Below are 27,934 nucleotides of genomic sequence, written 5' to 3' on the forward strand. Positions count from 1 at the left end.
GTAATGGACTTTATTAAAACATCTGTAGAGGAGTGTATACCCACAAAATCAATCAGAAGCCCTGGATCAGACATGAGATCGAAAGTCTGCTGAGTCTGCCAAGGCATTCAAGTCTGGTGACCAAGAAATTTACAAGAGGACCAGTTACTGTGTTATTATGTGTGCATAATAAAGAACTCCAGTTCCCTGTGGGCAATGAAAGGTGTTCACCCAGAACCAAAAGTTACGATGGTGGACTGGTTGCATGCACACAGGGTTGAGCTGCAGTTCAGTAATAAAATCAGCTAACATAAACCCATGCCAAGTTTGTCTTAGTTAAGAGCAAACTTAACATGGTGTCAGAAGATGGCATGAGGTTGAAACACAGAGACAACATTTGAGGAGCATTTTATTCCAAGTTAAATCATCACATTTGAGAAATGTAGGTTCTTTTCCTATGACCAGAAAGAAGGTGTTAGCTTCAACCAATACTTAGCTGAGCTTCACACACTGAGTAAGTCCTGTGAATTTGGAGATTTGAGGAACTCTCTAGTTAGAGACAGAATATTTGTGAAATTCCAAATGATGGACTCAGAGGAAGACTGCTGCTTGAAGAAGATTTGAGGCTGGAAAAGGCTCTGGGTATGTGTTGGGCAGCAGAGACCACACAAACACAAGCTAAGGAGCTGCACAGGGCAGACATAACAATGTATGCTGTGAAAACAGGGGAACAGCACACAAGATGTTTCCCAAAGCAACAGCATAGCAAAGAGGGAGGCTCAGACAGTGAATGCAACAAATATGGATGTAGTTACATTACAAAGGTGTGTGCTGCTTATGGAAAGTCCTGCAATAATTGTGGGAAGAAGAATCATTTGGCAAAGTGCTGCAGAGCTGGGGCTACCAAGAGAAGGGTGCACACGGTTGTTGAGGAAATGGAGGAATACTTTGTTGATTCTCTACAGACTGCTGATGCTAGTGAAACAGAACAGGTCATTCCAGTGACTGTGAATGAGACAGTAATTCCATTCAAGCTTGACACAGTAACTCAGGTGAATCTGTTATCCATGGATGATTACAAGACTCTCACAGTACAGAGCAAGATCTTCCCATTGAAATTAAAAGTGACAGGCTATACTGGAGAGAAAATTCCATTAAAAGGGAGCTGTATAGAGACCTTCGAACATAAGGGCAGCATCTAAACGCACAGCTACAAATGGTAGTAAAGACAGTACAGCTGATATTAGGTCTGAGTGTATGTAAAAAGCTCAACCTGCTGAAAAGAGTTTTCATAGTGGCTTCACAGAACGAAGATGACCACACTTCACTCGCGGAAGAGTTTGCAGATGTCTTTGAGGGGGTTGGATGCTTACCTGGTATTAAAAAAAATCCACGTAGATGAGACAGTAACTCCTGTTGTCCATGCATGCAGCAAAGTTCCGTTTGCACTTAAACTAGAACTAGCACACATGGAATGGATATATGTCATGCAGAAAATTGAAGAACCAGCAGACTGGATGAGGTCACTGGTGATTGTGTAAAAGAAAAATGGAACATTGCAGATATGTCTAGATGTAAGGGATCTCAATAAAGCCATCATGAGAGCACATTTTAAATTGCCAACACGGGAGGAGATCATGTCCATGTCCCGGTTTGCAGGTGCCAAGTGGTTTAGCAAACTTGATGTGTCATCTGGGTTTTGGCAGATGAAGCTTAAAGGGACAAGTTTGAGATTGTGTACTATTTATACACCGCAGGGACGATATCAGTTTCTTCAGCTACTGTATGGAGCTCTGTCCACACCAGACGTCTACCATAAAACCATCCACCTGGTACTGAGACCATGATGGATGATATCATCATCTGGGGGTCCACCAAGGATGAACATGATGCACACTGAGACAAGTGCTTGATGTGACACGGAATGTCAATTTGAAATTAAATAAAAGAGAAATGTGAGTTTGGTGTTAAGACACTGACCATAGGAGATGTCATATCAGAAGAGGAAGTGAAGCCTAACCCAAGAAAGATGTCAGACAAACTTTTGAAGTGGAGACAGACCACAAACCATGGGTCTCAATTATATCCAAACCACTGAATGACTGTCCCATGAGGAAACAGCGCATGTTCTGGTTTAAAATGGCACTACCGGACATGTGCAACAGCTCACTGGTAGTTCAAAAGCAAAGGAATTCCACTAAAACATTACTAATAACACCTTTTCTGAAGTAAATTGTAGAAATTATCACTGCAAACGATGAAGAGGTGAGTGAAGGCGAAGCAAGCGAATTTGAGGGATGAACCGTGCTGGTATGTTGCCGAACTGACGCAGATGGAGTGAACCACTCAAAGAGGAGAGGTCAAGGCAGAAGAGTTTCAATGTACAACTGGCCCAGGAGCAAGACTGGATTGCTCTGGGTGCCGAGCCAATGTAGAGAAATTAAGAGTGGGTTTGGGCTGGGCAGCAAAATCTGGACCCGGAGCAAGTCACTGGGTGGCATGTTCTAGGCCTGGATCCTTTCTCTGCAGCGGTTCCCGGGTCCTGGTGCGAGGAACAATACACTGTATGGTCCTCATGCGAGCTACAATACATTGTTTGGATAATTTAATTGAAGCACTCGAAAGACAGGGTGTCAGGATTGGAGGCAAGAACTGATTTTGCTCACTCTCCCATGATGTTCACTTCTCCTCGCTAATACGATGGACTGATACCAGGCTTGTGCCTACTCCAGGCTGCTCCAGGGTTTGGATCTGAGGACTCATTTTGGTTCTGAATGTTGTCGCTTCTATTGTTTGCATGATTTGTGTTTTTTTTTCCTTTCTCTGCACTTCGGGTGTTGGTCTTTATTTTATTTTTTCTAATTGGGTTCTTTTGGGTTTCTTGCTTTGTGGCTGCCTATAAGCAAACAAATCTCAAGGTTGCAAACAACAGGAATTCTGCAGATGCTGGAAATTCAAGCAACACACATAAAAATTGCTGGTGAATGCAGCAGGCCAGGCAGCATCTCTAGGAAGAGGTGCAGTCGACGTTTCAGTACGAGACCCTGACGAAGGGCCTCGGCCTGAAACGTCAATTGCACCTCTTCCTAGAGATGCTGCCTGGCCTGCTGCAAATCTCAAGGTTGTATTACTTATACACTCGTTGATAATAAATGTACTTTGAAATCTTTGAAATGTTGACAAGGCTGCAGAAATATGATGTGGTGATGACCTACACACCAGGAAAATACGTTTGCTACTGATGCATTGTTTTGAGCAGTCAACAAGACAGAAAAGAGTGACCAAAAGGCTAATACAATCATATAGACCGATGTTGACATGATTGTCACCTCCCTTCCAGTATCTCCTGATAGAACAGAGCAGAATAGGAGAAAAGCAAGGTCAGATGAAACAATGAAAGAACTCAGATACAATATGGAAAGGGTGACCAACAGCTAAGAATGGCTGTCCAATGTGTATTCAAGGTTATTGGGTATGCAGAGCTGAACTGTCAGTAGTGGAAGATGTGGTCTTCAAAGGGGACAGGTTTGTGATTCCGTGTCGCTACACAAGGAAATGCTTCAGAAAATTCATGAAGGACATCTTGGTGAGGAAAAACGTAAACATAGATTTCGTGAAATGATGTACTGGCCAAGAGTGGAACAAGACATCAGCCGGATCAGTGCTTCATGTGAGATATGCCTTTTCCAACTGACCAAAGCAGCAAGCAGAACCATTTACACCACACCCTGTACCAGATTGGCCATACGTTCAAAGTTGAAATGGATTTGTTTGAACGTAATGGGAGGAGTCATATTGTTGTAACAGACTATATTTCCAATTACCTAGAGGATGGAACACTGCAATCAACATCCATCAAAGTGGTCATCGCCTTCCTGAAAGCTGTGTTTACAAGGCATGGAGTTCCATGTGAAGTGGTATCAGATAATTGTCCACAATTCTTGAGCTATTAATTTGAGTTCTTTGCCAATGATTGGGGGGGTTTCATCATATAATTTCAAGCCCACATCACACAAAATCTAATGGCCCAGCAGGGAGTTCGGTCAAGGTAGTAAAGGGTCTCACGAAGAAAGCGCAAGATGGATGAGTGGATTTCCACAAAAGTCTGATGATTTACAGAAGTGCACTGCTGCAGAATGGACTTTCACCAGCCCAAATACTGATGGGTCGACACAGCCACATTAACCTTCCAGTGCACGCAAACTTATTGACACCGAAAGGAGCACTCAAGATCAAACTGGCTAAAGTAAAAGGGAAGGAGAAACAGTGTCGAAAAATTTACTCTAATTTACTATAAAAGAATCTTGTCACCAATTACTGTGAGAAACTTTACTCTGTTAGGGAACAGAAATAAAGAGGCAGACCTCAGCATATGTTTAACCCTTTTTTAATGTGATCACGGGGAGCCGTTGTCTTACAACTCCGACAATGCCAGGTTACATCTTAGATTTATACAGTAAATTTTGGGCAATCGCCAACAGCTAAACATACTTGGTCAGCAATTTTCAAAGCACTTGTTGGTATCAGCAAGTTTTCTAGCGTTCCTTGCGATGTACAAAATTAGAGATACATGTCCACAGTTAGTTCCTCTATTTCCTATTTGCTAAGCAATCTCAGAAAAAGGTTAACAATACCTCATTTTTAATACAATCTATGTCTAGCTATTGTTAGCTCGCACAAGCAGGTCAACATCTGCCTCTTATCCTGTCACCCTCATGACCCAGGTTTTGAGCAATATCCAGCTAGACAAGCTTGACAACAACATTTAATTCAAAATTAATCTTAATTGTATAATTTTCTTCGATAAACAGTATCATGACAAGACTGCAAAAAGTCTACCTCCTGAAGCATGGAGATCAAGTGTGAATTCGATTTCATGATTCTGGTACGTGGTCCATGCAAGGATATGTGCAAGAGGAAGTAGGTCCACATTCCTACCAGATCCAGACAAAGTGGCGGACACCTCTGAGAAAGAATTGTGTGGATCTATGACCATGAGCTCTAACCCATAGCTGAGACGCATCACCTGCCAGTGCACCAAAGGCACCAGCATATGGAAAAAATTAACATATTGATCAAAGTTCTCAGAGAGACACAAGTATTAATGCAGCAAATGCAAGCAAATAGACCTGTCGAAGCAAATAGCTGACAAAAAAGGACCAATAAACCACCTCGGAGACAGATTGAAAGTTGAAAAGTGGGTAAGGGACTGTCGTTGCTTATTACAATTGAAATTGAAATGTCGAATAGTTAAAAATTCAAAATAAAAGATGAGAGACTGGCTATGGAATGTAGATACCTTAGTTGGAAAGGATTATCACTCCCTGCAGGTTTCTGAGGACATAGTTTTTCTTTCAAGGGGGAAGATGGATTATTATATGTGCATAATAAAAAAAAAATGCAATTCCCAGTGGGTAATGTGAGGGGATCACCTGGAACTGGAAGCTACGATAGTGACCTGGTTATGTGGGCACAAGGTTGAGCAGCATTTCGGTCCTAAAATGTTCTAACGTAAACCCATGCAGAGTTTGTCTTTATTAACAACAAACATAACACCCCACAAAATTAATCAGAAGCCCTGGAGGATCCATGACATCTGAAATCTGCTGAGAACCAAATCAGAGGCATTCATGTCTGGTGACCAAGGAAGTTACAAGAGTCCAATTATGATCTTCAGAAAGCCATCTAATGGGTGAAGTGGCATTTAGGGACCAAACTTGAATCAACAAAGGATGCTTGACATTTGTGACACAGCTTGAACACTATCACCTCTTATAAAGTTAAATCAAGCGACATAGGAGACAGCAGGGCTTCACTTCCAGATGAGCTCAATGCCTTCTATGCTCCCTTTGATGGTCAAACATAGAGGAACTATGTCCCCCAATGATCCTATGATTTCAGTCTCTGATGCTAATGTGCAAGCAGCCTTCAGCATCTGGCCCAGATGGGATATCTGGCAGAGTAGCTGATCAACTGGCTAGTGTGTTCACTGAGATCTTTAACCTCTCACTTTGGCAGTGTGTGGTACCCACCTGCTTCAAGCAGGTTTCAATTATACTGGTGCCCAAGAAGAATGTGGTGACATGAATCACCCAGTAGCACTTACATCCACCGTGATGAAGTGTTTTGAGAGGTTGGTGATGAAACATATCAACTCCTTCCTGAGAACAGACTTAGATCTGCTTCAATTTGCCTACCAGAGCAACATGTCCACAGCAGATGCCATCACACTGGCTCTTCACTCAACCCTGGAATATCTGGACAGTCAAGACGCATACATCAGGATGCTCTTTATCAACTGCAGCCCAGCATTCAATGCCATCATCCCTTCAACACTAATCAATAAGCTGCAAGTGTCATAAGGAGGTGGCTAGGAATGGACACAAGTGCAAGACACAGACACTGAAGTACTAGGGACAGGACTAGGATACAGGGTGAGGGCAAGGACATGGACACAAAAACCGGGAACCCGGAACAGGACTGGGCAAGAGAGCTAGGAGCCCGGGCTTGGACTCTGAGCCAGAGACTGGACAAGGATGTGCCTTGGCTGGCAGGCAGGACAAGGCTGGAGTCCTCAGACTTGAGGTGAGGCTGGAGACCAGAGATTTGAGGCAAGGCTTGAGACCAGAGGCTTGAGGCGAGGCTTGGGGCCTGGGGTCTTGAAGCTTGGCTTGGGGCGAGGCTCGAGGCTTGGGGTCTTGAAGCTTGGCTTGGGGCGAGGCTCGAGGCCTGGGGTCTTGAAGCTTCTCCTGGGCAGGGTGCGGTACTCCACCCGACAGAGGCGAGGGACAGGAAGGGACAGAACCAACTGCAGGGTAACGGCAACCTGGCCTGACTTACCCGACGGAGGCAAGGGACAGGAAGGGAGGTAGGTTCAGGGTGGCTCCAAGACAAGACTTCAGGCGAGATGAGGTGAGAGTTTCCAGCAAGACAAGGCAAGGCTTCAGGCAATGCAAGGCGAGACAAGAACTTCAGGCAAGGCGAAGGTTACCGGCAAGACAAGGCAAGGCTTCAGGCAATGCAAGGTGAGACAAGAACTTCAGGTGAGCCAAGAGTTACCGGCAAGACAAGGCAAGGCTTCAGGCGAGGAAACAGAAGGCAGAGGAAGGGATACAAGGAGTAAGGACAAGAACAATCCAGCAGCCATGCCCTGGTCTCCGGAGGTATTTATGCAGCCAGCCCGAACGCGAATTAGCTGCCTCAATTAGTGCTCAACAGGAACAGAAACAGAGTAGACAGGAAAACCTGGAGCAAGGGTCGATGGACCAGACTGTGAACCGGAATGTGGACTTCACGGACCGGACCGTGACAGCAAGACCTTGGCCTCAATACCTCCTTGAGCAATTGTATCCTGGACTTCCTCACTTGCAGACACCAGTCAGTTCAGTTTGGCAACAACATCTCCTCCATGATCTCCATCGGCGCAGATGGATCACAAGGCTGTGTGGTTAGCGCCCTGCTCTACTCACTATAAATCTATGACTCTGTGGCTAAGCATGGCTGTAATGCAATATTCAACTTTGCTGATGACACCACTGTTTGTGGGCTGAATCAAAGGTGGTGATGAATCAGCATATAGGAGGATGATTGAAAATCTGGCTGAGTGGTGTCATAACAACAACCTTCCACTCAGTATCAGCAAGACCAAGGAGCTGATTGCAGACTTCAGGAGACGGAAACTAGAGGTCCATGAACCAGTCCTCGTCAGAGGATCAGAGGTGGAGAGAGTCAGCTACTTTAAATTCCTAGGTGTTATTATTTTGGAGGACCTGTCCTGGGTCCAGCACACAAATGCAATTATGAAGAAAGCACAGCAGACTTCCTTAGGAGTTTGCAGAGATTCAGCAGGACATCTAAAACTTTGGGAAACTTCTATAGATGTGTGGTGGAGGGTCTATTGACTGGCTGCATCACAACCTAGTATGGAAACACCAATGCCCTTGAACAGAAACTCCGACAAAAAGTAGTGGATACAGCCCAGTTTATCACGTGTAAAGCCCTCCCAACCATTGAACATATCTGCATGGGACACTGTTGAAGGAAAGCAACATACATTATCAGGGACTCCCATCACCCAGGCCATGCTAGCTTCTCACTGTTGCCATCAGGAAGAGGGTACAGGAGCCTTGGAACTCACGCCACTGGGTTTTGGGAACAGTTACTACCCCTCAACCATAAGGCACTCTAACCAAAGGGGATAACTTCACTTGTCCCATGTTCCCACAACCAATAGACTCACTTTCAAGGACTCTTCATCTTATATTCTCAATATTTATTGCTTATTTATTTATTATTATTGTTTCTTCTTTTTATATTTGCTCAGTTTGTTCTCTTCTGCACTCTGGTTGAAAACCCTAGTGGGGGGGGGGTCTTTCATTGATTCTTTATAGTTATTATTCTATAGATTTGTTGAGTATGCTCACAAGAAAATGAATCTCATGGTTGTATATGGTGTCGTATATGGTGTCATATATGTATTTTGATAATAAAATTTACTTTCAACTTTGAACCACTCTCTGTGTGAAAAAAACAACTTACCTCTGACATCTCCCCAAAACTTTCATCCTTTAAAGTATGTCCTCTACTGTTAGCATTGTAGAATGGGAAAAAGGCTCTGGCAGTCCACTCTAACTATGGCTCTTATAATCTTACACACCTCTATCACCTCTCATCCTCCTTTGCTCCAAAGAAGAAAGTCCCGGCTCATTCAAACTTTTCACGTAGCATGTGTTCTTTAATGCAGACATCATGTTGGTAAATCTCCTTTGTTTCCCTAAAGCTTCCACATCCTTCTTATAATACTGCTAGAGTCAGTTATCAAGGATGTGATAACAGCACATTTGGAAAGTGGTGAAATGATCGGACAAAGTCAGCATGGATTTGTGAAAGGAAAATCATGTCTGACGAATCTCATAGAATTTTTTGAGGATGTAACTAGTAGAGTCGATAGAGGAGAACCAGTGGATGTGGTATATTTGGATTTTCAAAAGGCTTTTGACAAGGTCCCAAACAGGAGATTAGTGTGCAAACTTAAAGCACACGGTATTGGGGGTAAGGTATTGGTGTGGGTGGAGAATTGGCTAGCAGACAGGAAGCAAAGAGTGGGAATAAACGGGACCTTTTCAGAATGGCAGGCAGTGACTAGTGGGGTACCGCAAGGCTCAGTGCTGGGACCCCAGTTGTTTACAATATATATTAATGACTTGGATGAGGGAATTAAATGCAGCATCTCCAAGTTTGCGGATGACACGAAGCTGGGTGGCAGTGTTAGCTGTGAGGAGGATGCTAAGAGGATGCAGGGTGACTTGGATAGGTTGGGTGAGTGGGCAAATTCATGGCAGATGCAATTTAATGTGGATAAATGTGAAGTTATCCACATTGGTGGCAAAAATAGGAAAACAGATTATTATCTGAATGGTGGCCGATTAGGAAAAGGGGAGGTGCAACGAGACCTGGGTGTCATTATAGACCAGTCATTGAAAGTGGGCATGCAGGTACAGCAGGCGGTGAAAAAGGCAAATGGTATGCTGGCATTTATAGCGAGAGGATTCGAGTACAGGAGCAGGGAGGTACTACTGCAGTTGTACAAGGCCTTGGTGAGACCACACCTGGAGTATTGTGTGCAGTTTTGGTCCCCTAATCTGAGGAAAGACATCCTTGCCTTCGAGGGAGTACAAAGAAGGTTCACCAGATTGATTCCTGGGATGGCAGGACTTTCATATGAAGAAAGACTGGATGAACTGGGCTTGTACTCGTTGGAATTTAGAAGATTGAGGGGGGATCTGATTGAAATATATAAGATCCTAAAGGGATTGGACAGGCTAGATGCAGGAAGATTGTTCCCGATGTTGGGGAAGTCCAGAACGAGGGGCCACAGTTTGAGGATAGAGGGGAAGCCTTTTAGGACCGAGATTAGGAAAAACTTCTTCACACAGAGAGTGGTGAATCTGTGGAATTCTCTGCCACAGGAAACAGTTGAGGCCAGTTCATTGGCTATATTTAAGAGGGAGTTAGATATGGCCCTTGTGGCTACGGGGGGTCAGGGGGTATGGAGGGAATGCTGGGGCGGCGTTCTGAGTTGGATGATCAGCCATGATCATAATAAATGGCGGTGCAGGCTCGAAGGGCCGAATGGCCTACTCCTGCACCTATTTTCTATAATGATCTGACCAGAGATGAACTGAATACTCCAAGTGTGGTCTTACCAGGATTTTTTTAAATTTTGGACTGCAATATTACCTCATGGCTCTTGAACTCAATCCACCAACAACTGAAGACCAGCACACAAAATGCCTTCTTAAACACCCTATCAACGTGTTTCAATGTTGATGAATCTATGGATGTGGACTCCAAGATCCCACTGATCTTCCATTAAGCCTGTACTCTACCTTCAAGTTTGACCTTCCAAATGGTATAATTTGGACAAGAGATTCTGCAGGTGCTGGATCATCTGAAGTGAAGTATATCAATTCTGTAACACCTGTGTAGCACTGTTCTTATCACGTGTGACTAGTCGCCACACTCTGAGAAAAACAAATTATATAGTACTACTATGATGCTAGTAGGCCATTAGAAGATTCTAGGTATCAGAAGGAGGCAGTGAATAGAAACCACACACTTCTGGACATAAGTTTTGTTTTTACGAGGAACAACCAATATGTACAAAATACTTACACGAGCAACAACAATTCAAAATTCCAACATCCTGTTTAGGTTCCAATCTTAGATATCAAACCAAAACAAACTCTCTGTCACAGTGACAGCTGGCACCTCGATCCAGGAGCAAATGACTGGCAGACTCCCCAAGAAGAGATGGAAACGAGAGGTTAGATATAGGAATATCAACAGAGCACAGGAGGTATGACTGAATAACACTACAAGACAAACCATTCTCCACAAACACACAGTCAGACTCCACTTACAGAGCACAAGGAGAGCCTCCTTTAAATAGTCATAGAATCCGAGAAATGTGCCAATCTAAATTAACTGGCCAAGATTGAGCTGAAAGCACCTGAGTTTAAGGGCTCTAACAATTAGTAAATATAGGTGCTCGAGAAACCCTGAAACCCAATGCTTTACTGCAAGCCGCAGAGGCCCATAGTGGCTCGTGACACTTACATCATTGGTGGATCTTGTTACTGCTCAGTATCATGTCCCATGTAGTTGATGGCACCTTAAACTCATCAACTATGTCTAATATGCTTTTTTCTAATATATTTTTTTTCTAAAAAAAAGCTTTCCTGTTTCTTGTTCTGATGCTGCTTATCTCTCCCAAATGATTCTGCATCTTGTTCCTTGTTCTTGGTGCCTATATCCCTGCCATCTGTTTGATTTCCCCCTTCAACACTACCAAAACTTTGCCTGAGGGCATTGACCCAGATCAGGTGAAGTGTAGTGCTTCCAACCTATACTGATCTCACCTTCTCCAGTTCCCCTGGAATCAAAAGCCCTCCCTTCTGAACCATTGCTTCAGCCACCTAACAAGACTGGCAGCATCTTTGGAGAGAGGAACAGTTAACATTTCAGGATGATGTCCAACAACAGATTCTTGGGATCATTGGGATAATACAGCAACTTTGTAGTTCAATCCAGATCTCAAGTCCTGTCTGTGTGGAGTTTGCACATTCTACCTGTGGCCATTTGAGCATCGCAAAGTTGTGCAGTTTGCAGGGTTAATTAGCTACTCTATATTGTTCCTTGTGTGTTATTGGAGAACACACATGTGGGGAGAATAAAAATGGAATTAGGCTTAATGATGCTTGATGGTTAGTATAGACTCAGTGGACTGAAGGGCCCATTTCCTTGCTTTATGGTTCCAGGTGATAGTCTATCTGCATACTACAAACAGCAACATAACGTGAAAGCTTCACTCAACCTCACTTACCCTGTCACTGGGCTGTTCCCACAACCTATGGATTCACTTCTAAGGGCTCTTCACCTCATGTTCCTCATATTATCACTTATTTATTATTATTATCTTTTTTTTAGCTCATTCTGGCAAAACCTGAGGTGCAGGCATAACCAAGCATTTCTCAGTTGCTTTGAACTTACTATTCTAGTGGTGTGTATTGTGGCTTTCTGGAGGTTTACATGAATATTGTTGTGTGGGTGTAATTGTTTAAGCTATTGACTTTGGGATGATATCAGTTGTAGATATTACTAGTGGGATAATATATGCCCTATTTATGTTCCACCATTTTTCAATTTCTCTTTTAATTCAGCATATTTCTTGTTTTTTTTTCGCTCAGTGACTTCTGTATTTTATGCGTGTTTGCAATGGCAGTATCTATTAAGTAAATTCTTCTTGCTTGCTTATCCTGTAATATTATATCCGGCCGGTTATTATGGATCGGTCATAATATAATTTGTAGGACTCTTGACTCTTAAAATTGTATCAGGCTTGTAATTATAGGAAAGTATGGTGTCTTTTATGTTTGTATTTTAAAGCAAGATTTTAGTGAATGATGTTTGCCACTTGATTATGCCTCTGTAATAATCAAGTTGAATTAAATGGCTGTATGATCCTGTAATATGGTTTCTGGTTTCTCTTGGCTTATTCTGCATTTATCATCCTGAATTTGTTGGTCCTTTATTAAGTATTTTTGATCATTTTTGTTTTATCCACCTGGTTCTGTATTGTCACAATGAACCCCTCTGTTTCTGGGAAGAGGTCTCCAACTCTGAACCAGGTGTTCAACACTTCTTTGTTGACATCTAGTCTGCTCAGATTGTGGGGATGTCTTCCATGGAGGGTCATGCTCTTCCATTGGTTAACTTTTTCTGCTATCATGATTATTTCCTTATTTTTCTGGGTTATACTTTCATTTAAGTTTAGTGGTGTGTACTTCTTGTCAGAATTGCATATGCTTGCATGGAGTGCTGAATATTGTTCTGGTCGATGAAAATATACCTTTACAAGTTTTATCTGACTATTGTGTAAACTTCTATGTCTGTTATTCCTCTTCCTCCTTTTGTCCTAGGTCGTGTAAATCTAGGTATGTTTGAGCATACATAGTGCTTTCTAAAATTTGTCATTTCAGTTCTTATTTTTCTTTGTAAATTTTCCAGATCAGTTTCAAACCAAGATATTATGCCAAAAGGATACATTAATATACTGTAAGTATAGTGAAAATGTTTATTATTAATATTATTATTACTTTTTTCTCTTTTTTTTGTATTTGCAGTTTGTTGTCTTTTGCACACTAGTTATCTGCCCTGTTCGTGCAGTCTTTCATTGATTCTATTATGGTTATTGTATTATTGAGTATGCCCACAAGGAATTGAATCTCATGGTTGTTTATGGAATTAAACTCTGGCTGGGCTGTTTCAGTCATTTCACAAAATGAGTTTGAATGGCATTTCAAAGGTTCTGAATTGAAGCCTCCAGATAACCAACTAAGAACTTGTACTGGAGAAAATGTAACTGCTGAGGAATGACATTCATAACAGTGAAATGCAACAATGGGCTTGTATGTGGTAAAAACAGGAGGGCCAGCATTGTGGGGTGTGATTGGCTGAGACAACCACAACTTGATTGGAGACCCATCCACCATTTGCATACCACAACATCCCCTGCAATAGAGTCAACTGAAAGCAAATTAAGGATATCTTTGCAAACCTTTCAGGAGGGAAACGCTTCAGCAAAGTGGACTTAGCAGAGGCGTACCAACAGACGGAGATTGAAGAAGAATCCAAAGTGTTTCTCACCAGCTTCATTTCTATAATAGGTTTAATTTTGGAGTAGCATCTGCACCTGCACTTGGCAGAAAACTCTGGCCCAGGCACTCAGTATTACCTGGATGATATCATTGTTACCAGTATAGATGACAAGTAACATCTCTAAAATCTCAAGACAGTGTTAAAAAGATCAGAAGATTATGGGTTCAGAGCATGATGCAAAAATCTGAATTCTTTAAACTACGCATCATTTACTGTGGTCACACCATTGACGTATGAGGATTACACAAGTGTGCTGAGTAAGTTCAAGCAGTGGTGGATGCACCAAGGCCAAAGAACTTGTCAGAGTTGCGGTCCTTTTTAGGATTTTTCAACTGCTATAACAGATGCCTGCCAAACTTGGCTACTGTGCTGAACCCTTTGAACTCATTACCACAGAGCAGGAAGAAATGACAATGGACAAAGCAGTGTGAGGTTTTCCAAAAGGCAAAGGAAGTGCTGATGTTAGACACTGTACTCACACATTACAATCCACATTATCAAGTGAAGCTTGCCTGTGATGCCTTGCCTTATGCTATAGGTGCAGTCATGTCACATTATGAGTAATGGAAGTAAACACCCCATAACCTCTGCATCATATTCTCTTAGCTCTGCCAAGAAAATTAATGCACAGATTGATAGAGAGGCCTTGAGTCTAATTTGGGGTGTAAAATATTTCAACCAGTACATGTATGGGAGAGAGTGTACCCTCATTTCTGATCATCCACCACTAGTGTCCATTTTCAATCCACAGAAGGGTGTTCCACTAACAGCAGCAGGACAAATGAAGAGATGAGTTCTCTTTCTTAGAGGACACAATTACAAGCTGAAATTCAAGAGGATAACCAATCACTGAATGCTGATCGATTGTCCTGTTCACTCTTGGAAAAGGAAATACCTGAAAAATTTACAAAAGAGGGCACTCTTCTTGAAGTGGTCTCCCCAATTCAAATCAGAAGTCTCTCTATTACGGCAGAGATGATCCAAAGGGAAGTCAGAAAAGACCCCACATTGTCTCAGGTCTACGTGGCCACCCAAAATAGCTGGAATGTGCAACAGAAGTTCCAGTTCCTCCATTTTTATCAGTGCTGGGATGAAATTGCCTTTGGTGGAATTTGCCTTCTGTGGGTTTAAGAGTTGTTGTACCATACAAGTTGAGAGCTAAAGTTTTGGAGGAGCTATATGCTGGTCTTCTAGGTGTGGTCAAAGTGGAAGTATTGGCTCGAGGCTTAGTCTAATGGCCTGGTATATATCAGCAGGTTGGACAGCTCATCATGCACTATTTGGGAGGCCAGCATGTCCAGAAGACGCCAACAGCAGCACTTCTCCATCCCTAGGAATGGCCTGCATTCCATAACAGAAGATGCATGTGGATTTTGCTGGGCACCAGTTTCTTGGTAGTAGTGGATGCAGCTACAAAGTGGCTGGAGGTGTTCCCAACAATCTCCATTACATCCTTGCACACTGTAGATATGTTGAGCAGCCTCTTCTCAAGGACTGGTATTCCAGAACACTTAGTCAGTGACAATGAATCACAGTTCGTAGTGGAACAGTTTCAGTCATTCCTGAAAATGAATGGAATAAGACATATTACATCTGCACTGTACCGCCCAGCTTCAAATAGCTTGGCAGAAAATGTATCCAGAGTCTGAAGAACACACTGTGAGCAATGTTAGCAGAACACACTACACTGTTACTGACTCAGAAGCTCACCAATTTCCTCCTTGCATATCGCATGCAGCCCACTCCACAACCAAAACTCAGCAGCTGTGCTGTTCCTGTGTCATCCCTAGCGCTCTCGCTTGCATCTCCTCAAAGCCAAATTCAGAGGGAGATTGCAAGACAAGCAGCTGAGAAAAACTGAGGGCTTCTCAGACGGGGAGGTTTGATGTTTCACTCCTGGGCAAGCAGTCCTGTCGAGCAGCTACAGGGATGACTGAAAGTGGGTACTTTAAAAGATAACAGCCAGAAGGGGGAGGCTGAGGAAATGAAATCATAGGCTCTAGTTAGCGTGACTTCAGTAGTTGGGAAGATGTTGGAGTCCATTATTAAGGATGAAGTTTCGGGGTATTTGAGACATATGATAAAATAGGCCAAAGTCAGCATGGTTTCCTTAAGGGGATCTAAGGTGGGTCTAAGACCTGAGGATACAGCCTCAGACTAAAAGGACATCGCTTTAGAATAGAGGTAGGAATTTCCTTAGCCAAAGGATGGTGAGTTTGTGAAATTCATTGCTACAGATGCCAAGTCATTGGGTATATTTAAAGTGGTAGTTGGTAGGTTTTTGATTAGTAAGGGTGTCAAAGATTACAGGGAGAAGGCAGGAGAATGGGTTTGAGGAGGGACAGTGAATCAACCATGATGGAATACCAGAGTAGACTTGATGGGCCAAATGGCTTAATTCTGCTCAAATGTCTTATGGTCAGCTACACTTTACTCTGCATTCTGTTACTATTTTAGCTCATTCTGCCTCAATGCACTGTGTAATGATTTGATCTGCATGAATAGTTATGCAGGACAAGCTTTCACTGTACTTCACTACTTGTTCCAAGTTCAAATTAAGTTTATTGTCAAAGCACATATATGTTGGCGCATGCTATCTTGAGATTAATTTTCTTGTAGGAATTGACAGAAAAACTAATACAATAGCATTTATGAAAAATCTAAACATAAACAGGCAAAGACTGACCAAAAAACCAGTGTGCTACAGAAGACGAACTGTGCAAATAAAAAATAATACTGAGAAGGTGAGTTATAAGGTGTCCTTGAAAGTGAGTGTGTAGGTTGTAGAACCAGGTCAGAATTGTGATGAGTGAAGTTACCCACACCGGTTGAGGGATCTGATAGGATAGGGTAATAACTGTTTTCGAACCTGGTGGTATAAGACCCAAAGATTCTTTAGTTCCTGCCCGATTGTTGTAGTGAGAAAAGAACATGGTCTGGATAACGACCATCTTTGATGATGGATGCTGCTTTCCTGGGGCAGCACTCCATGTAAATGTACTCAACGGTAGTGAGGGCCTTCCCTGTGATGGACTGGGTTGTACCAATCACTTTCTGCAGCCTTTTCCATTCCTACACATTGGTCTTTCCATACCAGGCCGTATGCAACCAGTCAGGATACTCTCCATTGTGCATCTTAGAAATCTGTGAAAATTTTCGATGTCATGACGAATCTACACAAACTTCCAAGAAAATAGAGACGTTGTCATGCCTTCTTTCGGATAGGACATGTTGTTCTGAAGACAGATCCTCTGATATGTTAACACGAAAGAAATAAAAGTTAGTGATCCTCTCCACCTCCGATCCCCTATTGTGGACTGGCTCATGGACCTCTGGCTTCTTCCTTTAGTCATTGATAATCAACTCTTGCAGAGAAATACAGCACAGAATCAGGCCTTTCAACCCAATTCCTTCATGCTGACCAAGTTACCAAACAGAAAAAGAAACCCGTTTCCTGTTAACCAGCCAATCTTCTATTACCATCAATATATTACCTCATACAGCAGATGTTATTATTATTGCCAAAACTGTTTCCTTCTGAAAATCTAAGTATTTCCATTGGTTCCCCTTTATCCACACGACATGGTATTTCTTCAAAGGCCTAATAATTTAGTTGAACGTGATTTCCCTTTAAAAAACCAACATTCTCTTCGCATGGTTACCTTGAATCTTCTTATCTGCCTAGCTATAATAAATACCTTCTGTCTGACAAAGGTTTAACTGACTAGTTCTTTCTTTCTATCTCTTTCTCTTTATTGATAAAGGAGTTCTATTTACTCTTATAAAATATAATGCAACCTTCCCTGAACAGAGTGAATTTTGGAAAATTACAACTATTGTACTAATTATCTCACTAGGATGTGTTTTAAAACCTTAAAATGAAGTCTCATCAGGATCGGGGACTTCTCAGACCTGTGTTCAACATTTTGTTTGGTACCAGTTCCTCTGTGGGTGCAATTTACCTGAGCACCTCCCAGTTCCTGATTACACAGCTATTTGTGGAATGCTGCAGGTGCCCTCTCTCAAGAGTCAGCATGAAATGCCATTAAGGTTTTACCTGAAGAATAACTTAAATAAGACTGCTGCTGAACTGTGCCTGAAAGTAATTGACTGCAACAGGCTAGCTTATGACTGGTCTCAGCAGTGTTGCAATAAGGACATACAGTATTTGTTTATGGGCCAGGAAAGTGTGCAAAGGCCAAAATATTTTGTAAGGAATTGCAAATTATTGAGCTTTATAAAGGCTGGATGGTTGCAAACATCAATCACACTATCCACTACCTGATACTTAGTTAGTGAGGAATTATCTGCAGAATATAAAGCCTGGGAGATTTTCTTGCTTGAAGGTCTTTCTCTCCTCCATGGATTCAGTCTACACTTCTCACCGTCTTGGTAAATCAGCCAACATAATCAAAGGCCCCACCAACAATGGGCATTCTCTCTTCTCCCATCAGGCAGAAGATACTAAACCCTGCAAGCACGTACCACCAGGCTGAGGGTTCTCCTCTATCCCCCCACTATAGGGCTAGTATGATAAGATGGACTCTCGACTTCACAAACTCCCTTGTACCTTATTGTCTGCCTGCACTCCAGTTCCACTGTAATTGTAGCACTTTATTCTGCATTCTTTAATTGTTTTCTCCCTTAAATGGGTGCCTGAGTGGTTACAGCATCCTTTGGGACAAAGGGGCCTATTTCCATGCTGCAGGACGCCATGCATTACACACGTCATATGGGGTGGCACGGTGGTGTAGCAGTCAGTGTAACGCTATGACCCAGGTTCAATTCCATCGCTGTCTCTAAGAGGTTTGTACCTTCTCCCTGTGACCATGTGGGTTTCCTCCTGGATTCTCCAGTTTCCTCTCGCATTCCAAAGACGTTTGACTTAGTAGGTTAACTGGGCCCATGGGTGTAATTAATGGTGCAGACTCACTTGACCAGAAGGACCCTGTTACTGTGCTGTATCTCTAAGTATCTGAGGTTCTAAATATAGTAAATGGTGGCCAAGGGAGCTAGCTATGCACAGAGTCGCTGGGCAACTTCTTGCATTACAACAGGGCCTATCCCTCAGAGTCACACAGACATTCTGAAAGAGATACGAAAGGCGTTTTAGAAACCCAAGACTTACTTTTATTCCCCTTTTTAAAAAAAAGACTTGCATGTCTTTGAATTGCACTACTTGCTGACTTCCTCTCTCTTGATTTTTACAAGAGGTAACTTTTGCGCTGGATATGATTTAAAGGAATTTGCTGAAGCAGCCTTGAGGGGCTGGATGGCCTCCTCCTGTTTCTATGAACATAAAGTAAACATCATTTTGTGGCTACAACTGGAAAATGCATAAATGTAGCAGGAGGTATTTGCAGTTTATTCAGACGTGTTGAATGGAGATGTAAAGAAGACAATAAATAATAATTGGGTTCCGACAGACGCTACTGCACCAAGCTCAGTCTTTGTTAAGTGCTCCTGAATAGTTAGCTAAACACTTGAGCTGGGCATGAGACAAGCCTCCTTTGTCTTTCCTCAGCTGGTGAAAGGCCTTGCTGAGCATTTAAAGCACTTTTTAAAACAAATTCTGTTTATGACCACAAGACATACGAGCAGAATTAGACCATTTGGCCCATTGAGTCTGCTCCGCCATTCTATCATGGCTGATTTATTATCCCTCTCAATCCCATTCTATTGCCTTCTCCCCATAACCTTTGATGCCCTGACTAATCAAGAACCTATCAGCCTTTGCTTTAAGTATACTAAATGACATTGTCTCCACATCTGGCTGTGGCAATGAATTCCACAATGTAATGGACATCCCTCTTTCCTGAGGTTGTGTCCACTGGTCCTAGACTCACACACTAAAGGAAACACACATCCCACATTCACTCTATCTCAGTTTTCAATATTTGATAGGTTTCAATGAGATCCCCCTCATTCTTCTAAACTCTAGCGAGTGCAGGCCCAGACTAGCAAATGATTTGTTAACCCTTTCATTCCTGGAAACATTCTCATAAACCACCTCCAATGCTGGCACATCTTTTCTGAGTTAAAGGACCCAAAATTGTTCACTATATTCCAAATACAGTCTGAACGATGCCTCATAAATGCTATCTTTGCATTTGTCTACCTTACCACTGACTCATTCTGCAAGTTAACCTTTAGGGAATCCTGCACCTCTGATTTTTGAATTTTCTCTGTTCATAAAATAGTCTACTCCTTTATTCCTTCTACCAACGTGCATGACCATACACTTCCCTACATAATATTCCATCTGCCACTTCTTCGCTAATCTTCTGTCCTTGCTAGTGTATTCCAGTAATACCATGGGCTTTTATCTTGTTAAGCAGTCTCATGTGTGGCAGCTTCTTAAAGGCCTTCTGAAAATCCAGGTAAACAATATCCACTCGCTCTCCTTTTTCTATCCTGCTGGCTATTTCCTCAAAGAATTCCAACAGATTTGTCAGGCAAGATTTCCTCTTAAGAACACCATGCTGACCTTGACCTATTTTGTCAGCTGCCTCCAAGTACCCCAAAACCATCTTTAATAATGGACTTCAGTATCTTCCCAATTATCGAAGTCCGGCTAACTGGCCTATAATTTCCTTTCTTCTGCTTCCCTCACATCTTAAAAAGAGTGGAGTGCTATTTTCAATTTTTCAGTCCTCTGGAAACATTCCAGAATCTAGTGATTCTTGAAAGATCATTACTAATGCCTCCCACAATCTCTTCAATTACCCCTTTCAGAACACAGGGGTGTGATCCATCTGGTCCAGGTGACTTGTCTAATTCCACACCTTTCAGCCTCCTAAGCACCTTCTCCTTGGTCATAGCGATTACACTCCCTTCTGCCCCCTGACACTCTTCAATTTCTGGCATGCTGCTGGTGTGTTCCACTGTGAAGACTGACACAAAATACATATTAAGTTTGTCTGCCATTTCTTTATCCCCCATTACTACCTCTCCAGAAGCATTTTCCAGTAGTACGAAAACCATTCTCACCTTTTACTCTGTATGTATCTGAAAAAGCTTTTGCTATCTTCTTTTATACTATTGGCTAGCTTACTTTTGTATTCCATCTTTACCTTCTTAATGACTTTTTATTTGTTTTCTGCTGGTTTTTAAAAGCTTCCCAATCCTCTAACTTCCCACTAATTTTTGCTATATTTATATGCCCTCTTTTTTGCTTATATGTTGTCTTTGACTTCCATCGTCAGCCACTATTGCCTCACCTTCCTTTATAATACTTCTTCATCTTTGGGATGTATCTATCCTCCACTTTCCAAATTACCCACCAGAAACTCCAGCCATTGCTGTTCTAGTATCGTCCCTTATAATGTCCCCTTCCAATCAACTTTGGCCAGCTCCACTCTCATGCCACTGTAATTCCCTTTACTCCACTGTAATACTGGTACCTTCTCCTTCTCCCCCATTATCCCCCATTACCTTCTCCCTCTCAACTTCAGAGTGATCACTGTCTCCTAAGGGTTCCTTTACCATAAGCTCCCTAATCAAATCCTGTTCATTACACAACATCCAATCCAGAATTGCTTTCCCCCTAGTGGGCTCAACCACAAGCTGCTCTAAAAAGCCAAGTTGTAGACATTCTATAAATTCTTTCTCTTGGAATCCAGCAGGAACCTGACTTTCCCAATCTACCTGCATATTGAAATCCCCCATAACTCTCCTAACATTGCCCTTTTTACATGCTTTTCTGTCTCCCATTGTAATTTGTATCCCACATCCTTCCTACTAGTTAGAGGCCTGTATATTCTGTTACTTCCATCAGTGTCTCTTTACCCTTGCAGTTTCTTAACCCTACCCACAAGGATCCTGCACCTTCCGATCCTACAGGTCACCTCTTTCTGAGGGTTTGAATTCATTTTTTACCAACAGAGCCGCCCCACCCTGTCTGTTTACCTGCCTGTCCTTTTGATGCAAGTAGTATCTTTGGATGTTCAAAGGTTCCATTTAATATCTGAAAATGTATACACTATACAACCTGAAATCCTCCCCCCCCACACACATAAGCAGCAGAAAAACACCAGCCCTCCCTCCTCTCCTCACTTGTTCCAGCAGAAAGCATCAGCACCCCCACCACCCACCATGCAAGCAATTGCAAAGCTCCCAAAACGACCATCACGTCGATCCATCAAGAACCATTGTCCATCCTAACAGTTGGACATCCCACAGGTGCGCGCTCTCTCTCTCTCTCTCTCTAATGAAGGAGAGAAGGGTATCAGTCCTTTCACAGTGGGAGGGGAGGCCAACAGCTCGCTGTTTCGGTGTTACAGTCTGCAGCGTCACCTTACTTCCAGCTCCCCTGACTCAAGGAGCAAACTCCCTTCATTGACAGACAGACAGACACACACACACACACACACACACAGAAGCCTCCGACAGCCGAACTCGATGTTCCGATCTCCTGCGTCACTTCAGTCAGTGACACCGGTGAGAAATCGAGTCGCCCACAGGACGCACAAGGCTGTGCCCCAAAGGTGCTTGTCTTCCAGCCACTCTTGGAGATATCAAGAATGCTGGACTGCTCAGCGAGTTTCAAGAGCAGGAGCCCACCATCGTGAAGAACTACAGTTTGAATGCAGCTGTACATTAAAGACTCCGACAGGGCCCCAGCCATCTCGAAAAGGAAAGAAGAGACATCAAAGATACAAATTTAATGTTTTGCAGATGAACTGGAAGAAGTCACCCGATGTTAAGCTCCCAGTTATGATCTTCTTTCAGCCATGACTCAGTGATGCCGACAGTGACATACCTACCAATCTCTAACTGCCCTACAGTATCGTCCAACTTATTCGGTATACTGTGTACATTCAGTCTTGTATTCCTCATCCTTTTCAATGTTACACTTCAGTTCATCCCACTGATTGCAATTTTTCCTTAACATCTGCCTGTCCTTCCTCTCAGTTTCACTACAAACAGTATATCAGAATTAGGTTTAATATCACTAAGATATGTCATGAAATTCGTTAACTTTGTGGCAGCAGTACATTGCAATACATGATAAATATAGGAAAAAAAATTAATTACGGTAAGTAATAAAAAAGAGTAGTGAGGTAGTGTTTATGGGTTCAATGTCCATCTAGGAATTGGATGTCGGGGGGAAGAAGCTGTTCCTGAATCGCTGAGTGTGTGCCTTCAGGCTTCTGTGCCTCCTTCCTGACGGTAACAATGAGAAGAGGGCATGTCCTGGGTGATGGGGGTCCTTAATAATGGACGCCACATTGCTGAGGCACCGCTCCTTGAAGGTGTCTTGGATACTATGGAGGCTAGTACTCATGGTAGAGCTGACTAATTTTACAACTTTCTGCAAATTACTTTCATCTTGTGCAGTTGCGCCCCTCCCGCAAACCTGACAGTGATGCAGCCTGTCAGAATGTTCTCCATGGTACATCTGCAGAAGCTTTTGAGTGTTTTAGGTGACAAACCAAATCTCCTCAAACTTCTCAAAAAAATAGTTGATATACATGTATATAAATGGAAGAAGAACCTAGTGCTTTTCTGGGGTATATGACCAGTGGCGTAGTGGCATCAGTGACGGACTTCGGGATGAAGGGTCCCGAATTCGAATCCAGCCGGCTCCCCTGCACGCTTCCCATCCATGCTGGGCTATGAGCTGGTGATCTCTTTGGAAACTCACCTGGCAGAAGGCAATGACAAACCACTGCTGTAAATTGCCTTGTACATGGTTCCTCACTGCGTCAGAGAGGCGTGGAGGGAAATCGTCCGCTAACCAGAGAAACTCCGGATGCGACGTTCCTTTCCTTTTATGACGAAGAAACTCTTCTCGGGTTTCCAGCTGGGTACAGGTATTGATTTCAACTGATGTTTTGATGACAAAACTCTGCCATTTTCATCAGGGATGATGCCTGAGTATGTCTATACCTCTATCATCCTTCTCTCCTGATTGGTTACTCCTCATCCAGTCAGGTTTCCACCATTCTACCTTGTTTACAATCAAATTCCAGTTCTTACTTAGAGACTTTAGTCATCGTTAAAATTATCTTTCTCTACTTTTACTTCAATGGCTTCCTTCACCAGACGGTCCTAAAAGTCATTGGCATAGCGCAGTAGTTTTGTGCAGTCGAAGTCAATTCTATGGCTATTGCAAATGCAATATTCTGCTACCACCGATTTCTCTGGGTAATCCAAATGGATACAACTCCTGTGCTCCTTGATGCGGGTTTCCGTCGTGCACCTTGTCTGGCCGATATACATTTACGGGATTCCCTGTGAATGCGGAGCAGCGTATATCGGCCTGATCATCTGCAAATTTAGGATTCCAATCTTTTATCTCAAGTTTTAAAAGGGAATGTATTATCAGGCTTAGATTGCAGACAAAAGAACATGAAATCTGAAAACTGAAGTTTTGCTATTTTTAATGTGGGGTTCTTTATTATTTGCCCTTAGTATGTGGACATTATTGGCAAGGCCAGCATTTGTTGATGGTTCTTAACTGCCTCCTGAACTTTGCTTCCCCCGGGATTAATAAAGTATGACTATGACTATGTTTGCTGGGCCAGAAAAGCACAGAAAACAGTCAACCACGTTGGTGACTCTGGAGTTACAGATAAACTAGAGCAGGTAAGGAGAGCAGGTATCCTTCCTGAAGGACATTTGTAAGACAGGCAATCACCATTACAGAGTCCAGCTTTGTGACACAGCTAGGTGATACAGCTGTTGGATGTGCTGAGTTGCAGCTTCAGTAACCCAAGTTCAGCCTGATTTCCAGTGCTACATGGAATCTGCACGTTCTCCCTCTGACCATATGGGTTTCCCTTGGGTCCTCTGACTTCCCTCTACATCTCAAACACACAGGTTAATTCACTATGGTAGTGTTCCTTCTGTGTAGGTGGCATTGGAATCTGAGAGATTCGCTATCACTTCAAGAAATCAAGAATATACAAGTAAGGATGTGCTGATGTTGTTTATAAGGTGTTAATCAGATTGCATTTGAAATATTGTGAGCATTTTTGAGCACTGTGTTGAAGCAAAGAGGTTCTGGTGCTGGGCGGGTCCAGAGGAGATTCACAGTGATCCTGAGAATGAAAGGCTTAATGTATGAAGAGCATTTGATGACTCTGGGCATGTAATTGATGGAGTTCAGAAGGAGGAAGGGAAACTTCATTCAAACTTGCCAAATCTTACAAGATAGCTGATATGGGAAGGATATTTTGAATTTCAAGGCAAATTTATTATCCAAGTACATAGATATCACTATATACAACCCAGAGAGTCATTTTCTTGCAGGGGCATACTCAATAAACCCATAATAGAATAATAACCATAATAGAATCAATGAAAGACCGCACCAACCATTCTTGAGGTAGTATATACCCAAAATATATGGTCTTACTCTCTAAGGGAATTTCACATTTAAAGATGTCTCGTAGGGCATTATGTATCCCACTCCAATAATCTTTGATAACAGGGCATTCCAGAAAATATGATAATGGTTTTCATTTTGATTTCCACAATTTCTCCAGCAAGCAGGGAGGTTACTATCACGATGGGATTTCTGAGAGGGTGTAATAAAATATCTTATCAAGTTTTTCCATCTGAACTCCCTCCATTTCTGTGAACTGGTACACTCCCATTGATACCTGCATATTATTGTCCATTCTTCCTCAAAAATAATTATCCCTCCTTCCTTCTCCCATTTTGTTTTAATGTATGAAGTCGAATGTTTTAAGATTTGACAAATCATTATACATGCTTGAAATTATTCTACTACTGTTATCTAAATTATATGCTTTTCTAAATAGCTCTATCAATCATGTACTTGCCTTGGTTACATTTTTAACCGTCCTATTAACATACTGTCACATCTGTAAATACTGATAAAACTCTTGTTTTTCTAATAAGTGTTTCTCTTCAAGCATTTCAAAACTGAACAGTGTTCCTTCTTTCATTATATTGCAAATAGTTGTTATTCCTTTAGCTGTCTGATCCTTAAATCTAGCATCCGAGTCATATGCACACCATTTAAGAATTGCAGTATCTCCCTCTAGTTTATATTCTTTTATAATAGTTTTCCATATTTTAAGAGTCCATTTCACCCACGGGTTAGCAATAGTATTTATGTACCTTTGTAGGTTGTTATCAGCCAAAATAACCTGTATGGGAATGGGAAGTATCCCCTCCTCAATGTTTTTCCATTGAGCGTCACATGATGGGTTGCACCAGCATATCACAGCTCTCAACTGTGCTGCAAAATAATAATCTCTAAGAGAAGGTAGGCCCCATCCCCCCTTTTCCTTGGCTAATTGCAAAGTTTTGAGATGAACTCTAGGCCTTTGCCATATATATCTTGATAACATTTTGTTCCGTTCATTGAATTGATTTTGATTAATCTCTATTGGTAAGGTCTGAAAGAGATATAATAGTCTGGGCAGTATATTCATTTTAATAGATTCAATCCTTGAACTGAGACTAAAAAAAGGAATTAGGTTACATCTTGTTATATCTTCCTTAATTTTTTTTATATATAGGCTGATAATTCCATTCTGATAATTTTGCCAAATCGTTTGGCATAGTGATGCCCAAATATTTGACGGACTCTGTTTGCCATGCCCAGAGATATCTACTTTCAATTTCTCTTGGTGGGCTATAGTTATATGAAAGTAATTGGGTTTTATCTATGTTGATCTTGTATCCTGATAATTGACCATATTGTTCAAAGGATTGCATCAATTTAGGTAAAAAGTATGTTGGTTGCCCTAGATAGATCAAAATGTCATCCGCGTAACAGGCCAATGTATGCTCTGTCCCTTTAATAGTAATTCCCCTGATATCTTCATTTTGTCTGATGTATTGAGCTAATGGTTCCAGATATAATGCGAAGAGTAGCGGTGACCATGCACAACCCTGTCTCGTGCCCCTTTCTAGAATAAAACTATTTGATTTTAATCCTAGCAGTAGGGTTGTCATATAGTGCCTGTATAGTTTTAATAATTGTGTCATGGAAACCAAATCTATGTAAAACTCTGTAAAGAAAATTCCAATTAACCTAATCAAATGCCTTTTCAGCATTATCTATTTATTCTATGGTTACTTTTCCTTTCTGTTAGCCTATCCCGGATACAGTTTTCAAAACCAGTGATAACTGCAGTGAGTGGCTACGCTGAAGCAGGAGGATTAGCAATCTTGTTGTTGCCTGACTTCTGAGTAATGGGGAGAAGTGCTATCATGGAAGTCTTCTGCAGGTGATTTGGTACTTGTTTTTCACTGAGGAAAAATGTTTAACTTGTAGCATTTGCAGGATGTACAGGAGCTTTATAGAATGCTCCTTGCATTTGTCCCAGGTGTCCCACTGATTGATGGAGGCACGGTAAGATTATCCAGGGCACTAGATCTTATTCTGACCAAACACCCCATCAGTGCACAAGAAGCCTACGAATTTAGCTTTGCCACTCGAGTTGTCCCAGTTGGTTAAGGTTTGTGCAGCCCTTGATTTTAATTGCTCTTGGCTAAGTTACATGACTGCATTTCATAAATCACAGTGTTTCACAGAACATATAGAACTATATAGCACAGTACAAGCCTTTCAGCTCACTAACAGCCGAACTGCTAACCTACCTCACAATCAATCCAATCCTTCCTATAACCCTTTCAAATTGAATTTGCAATTACAAAAATAAACAGTATTAGATGCAAGTTAAATTATATTGAGAAGGAGAAATATATATGAATTAAAATCAATTACTTGACTCAGAGTAATGGCTAGAATGGGAGCTGAAGATACTTCTTACTTGGGGTCTCAGAGATTTGGAACTCACCACTTCAAGGAGCGCTGAAGGCAGACTCCTCGATCACATTTAAAGCAGAACTGTGGTTGAGTACTTCTGTCACCTACGAGGTTGCTGACCCGTGCCTGGATGAAAGTAGCTCCGACAACTCCCAGGGAGCTCGACATCATCCTCTGCAAAGCGGCACACCTGGGTTCACCACCCAAACATTTATTCCTTTCACCACCGGCACACAGTGGCTGCAGTGTCTGCCATTTACAGAATGCACCACATTGTGATAACACTCCCAAACTCACATCCTCTGCTACCAAAAGGACAGGGGCAGCAGGTGCACGGCAACATCACCACCTGTAGAATTACTCAGTGTCACTGCTGCTGCCACCTGTTATGCCGCAGGCATTTAGGCAACAGTGAAGGTTCTCCATCTCTCTCTGTCCTATTGCGCCTCAGGTGTGGTTCAGGGTCCTCATTTCTGCCTCTAT

General features: G+C 42.2%; 1 protein-coding gene across 1 annotated transcript in view; it reads left to right on the forward strand.

The window, feature by feature from the left end:
• The window catches only part of zgc:101569 (uncharacterized protein LOC449822 homolog), a 35,266-nt gene extending 8,127 nt beyond the window's left edge, over positions 1-27,139 (forward strand). The window contains 4 exon segments of the mRNA XM_063042697.1: positions 18,852-19,000; positions 23,223-23,323; positions 26,775-26,917; positions 27,009-27,139. Coding sequence (XP_062898767.1) covers positions 18,852-19,000; positions 23,223-23,323; positions 26,775-26,917; positions 27,009-27,139 — 524 coding nt within the window.
• Positions 27,140-27,934: the final 795 nt, after the last annotated feature.

This window comes from Mobula hypostoma, chromosome 1, assembly GCF_963921235.1.
Source record: "Mobula hypostoma chromosome 1, sMobHyp1.1, whole genome shotgun sequence".
Lineage (NCBI taxonomy): Eukaryota > Metazoa > Chordata > Chondrichthyes > Myliobatiformes > Myliobatidae > Mobula > Mobula hypostoma.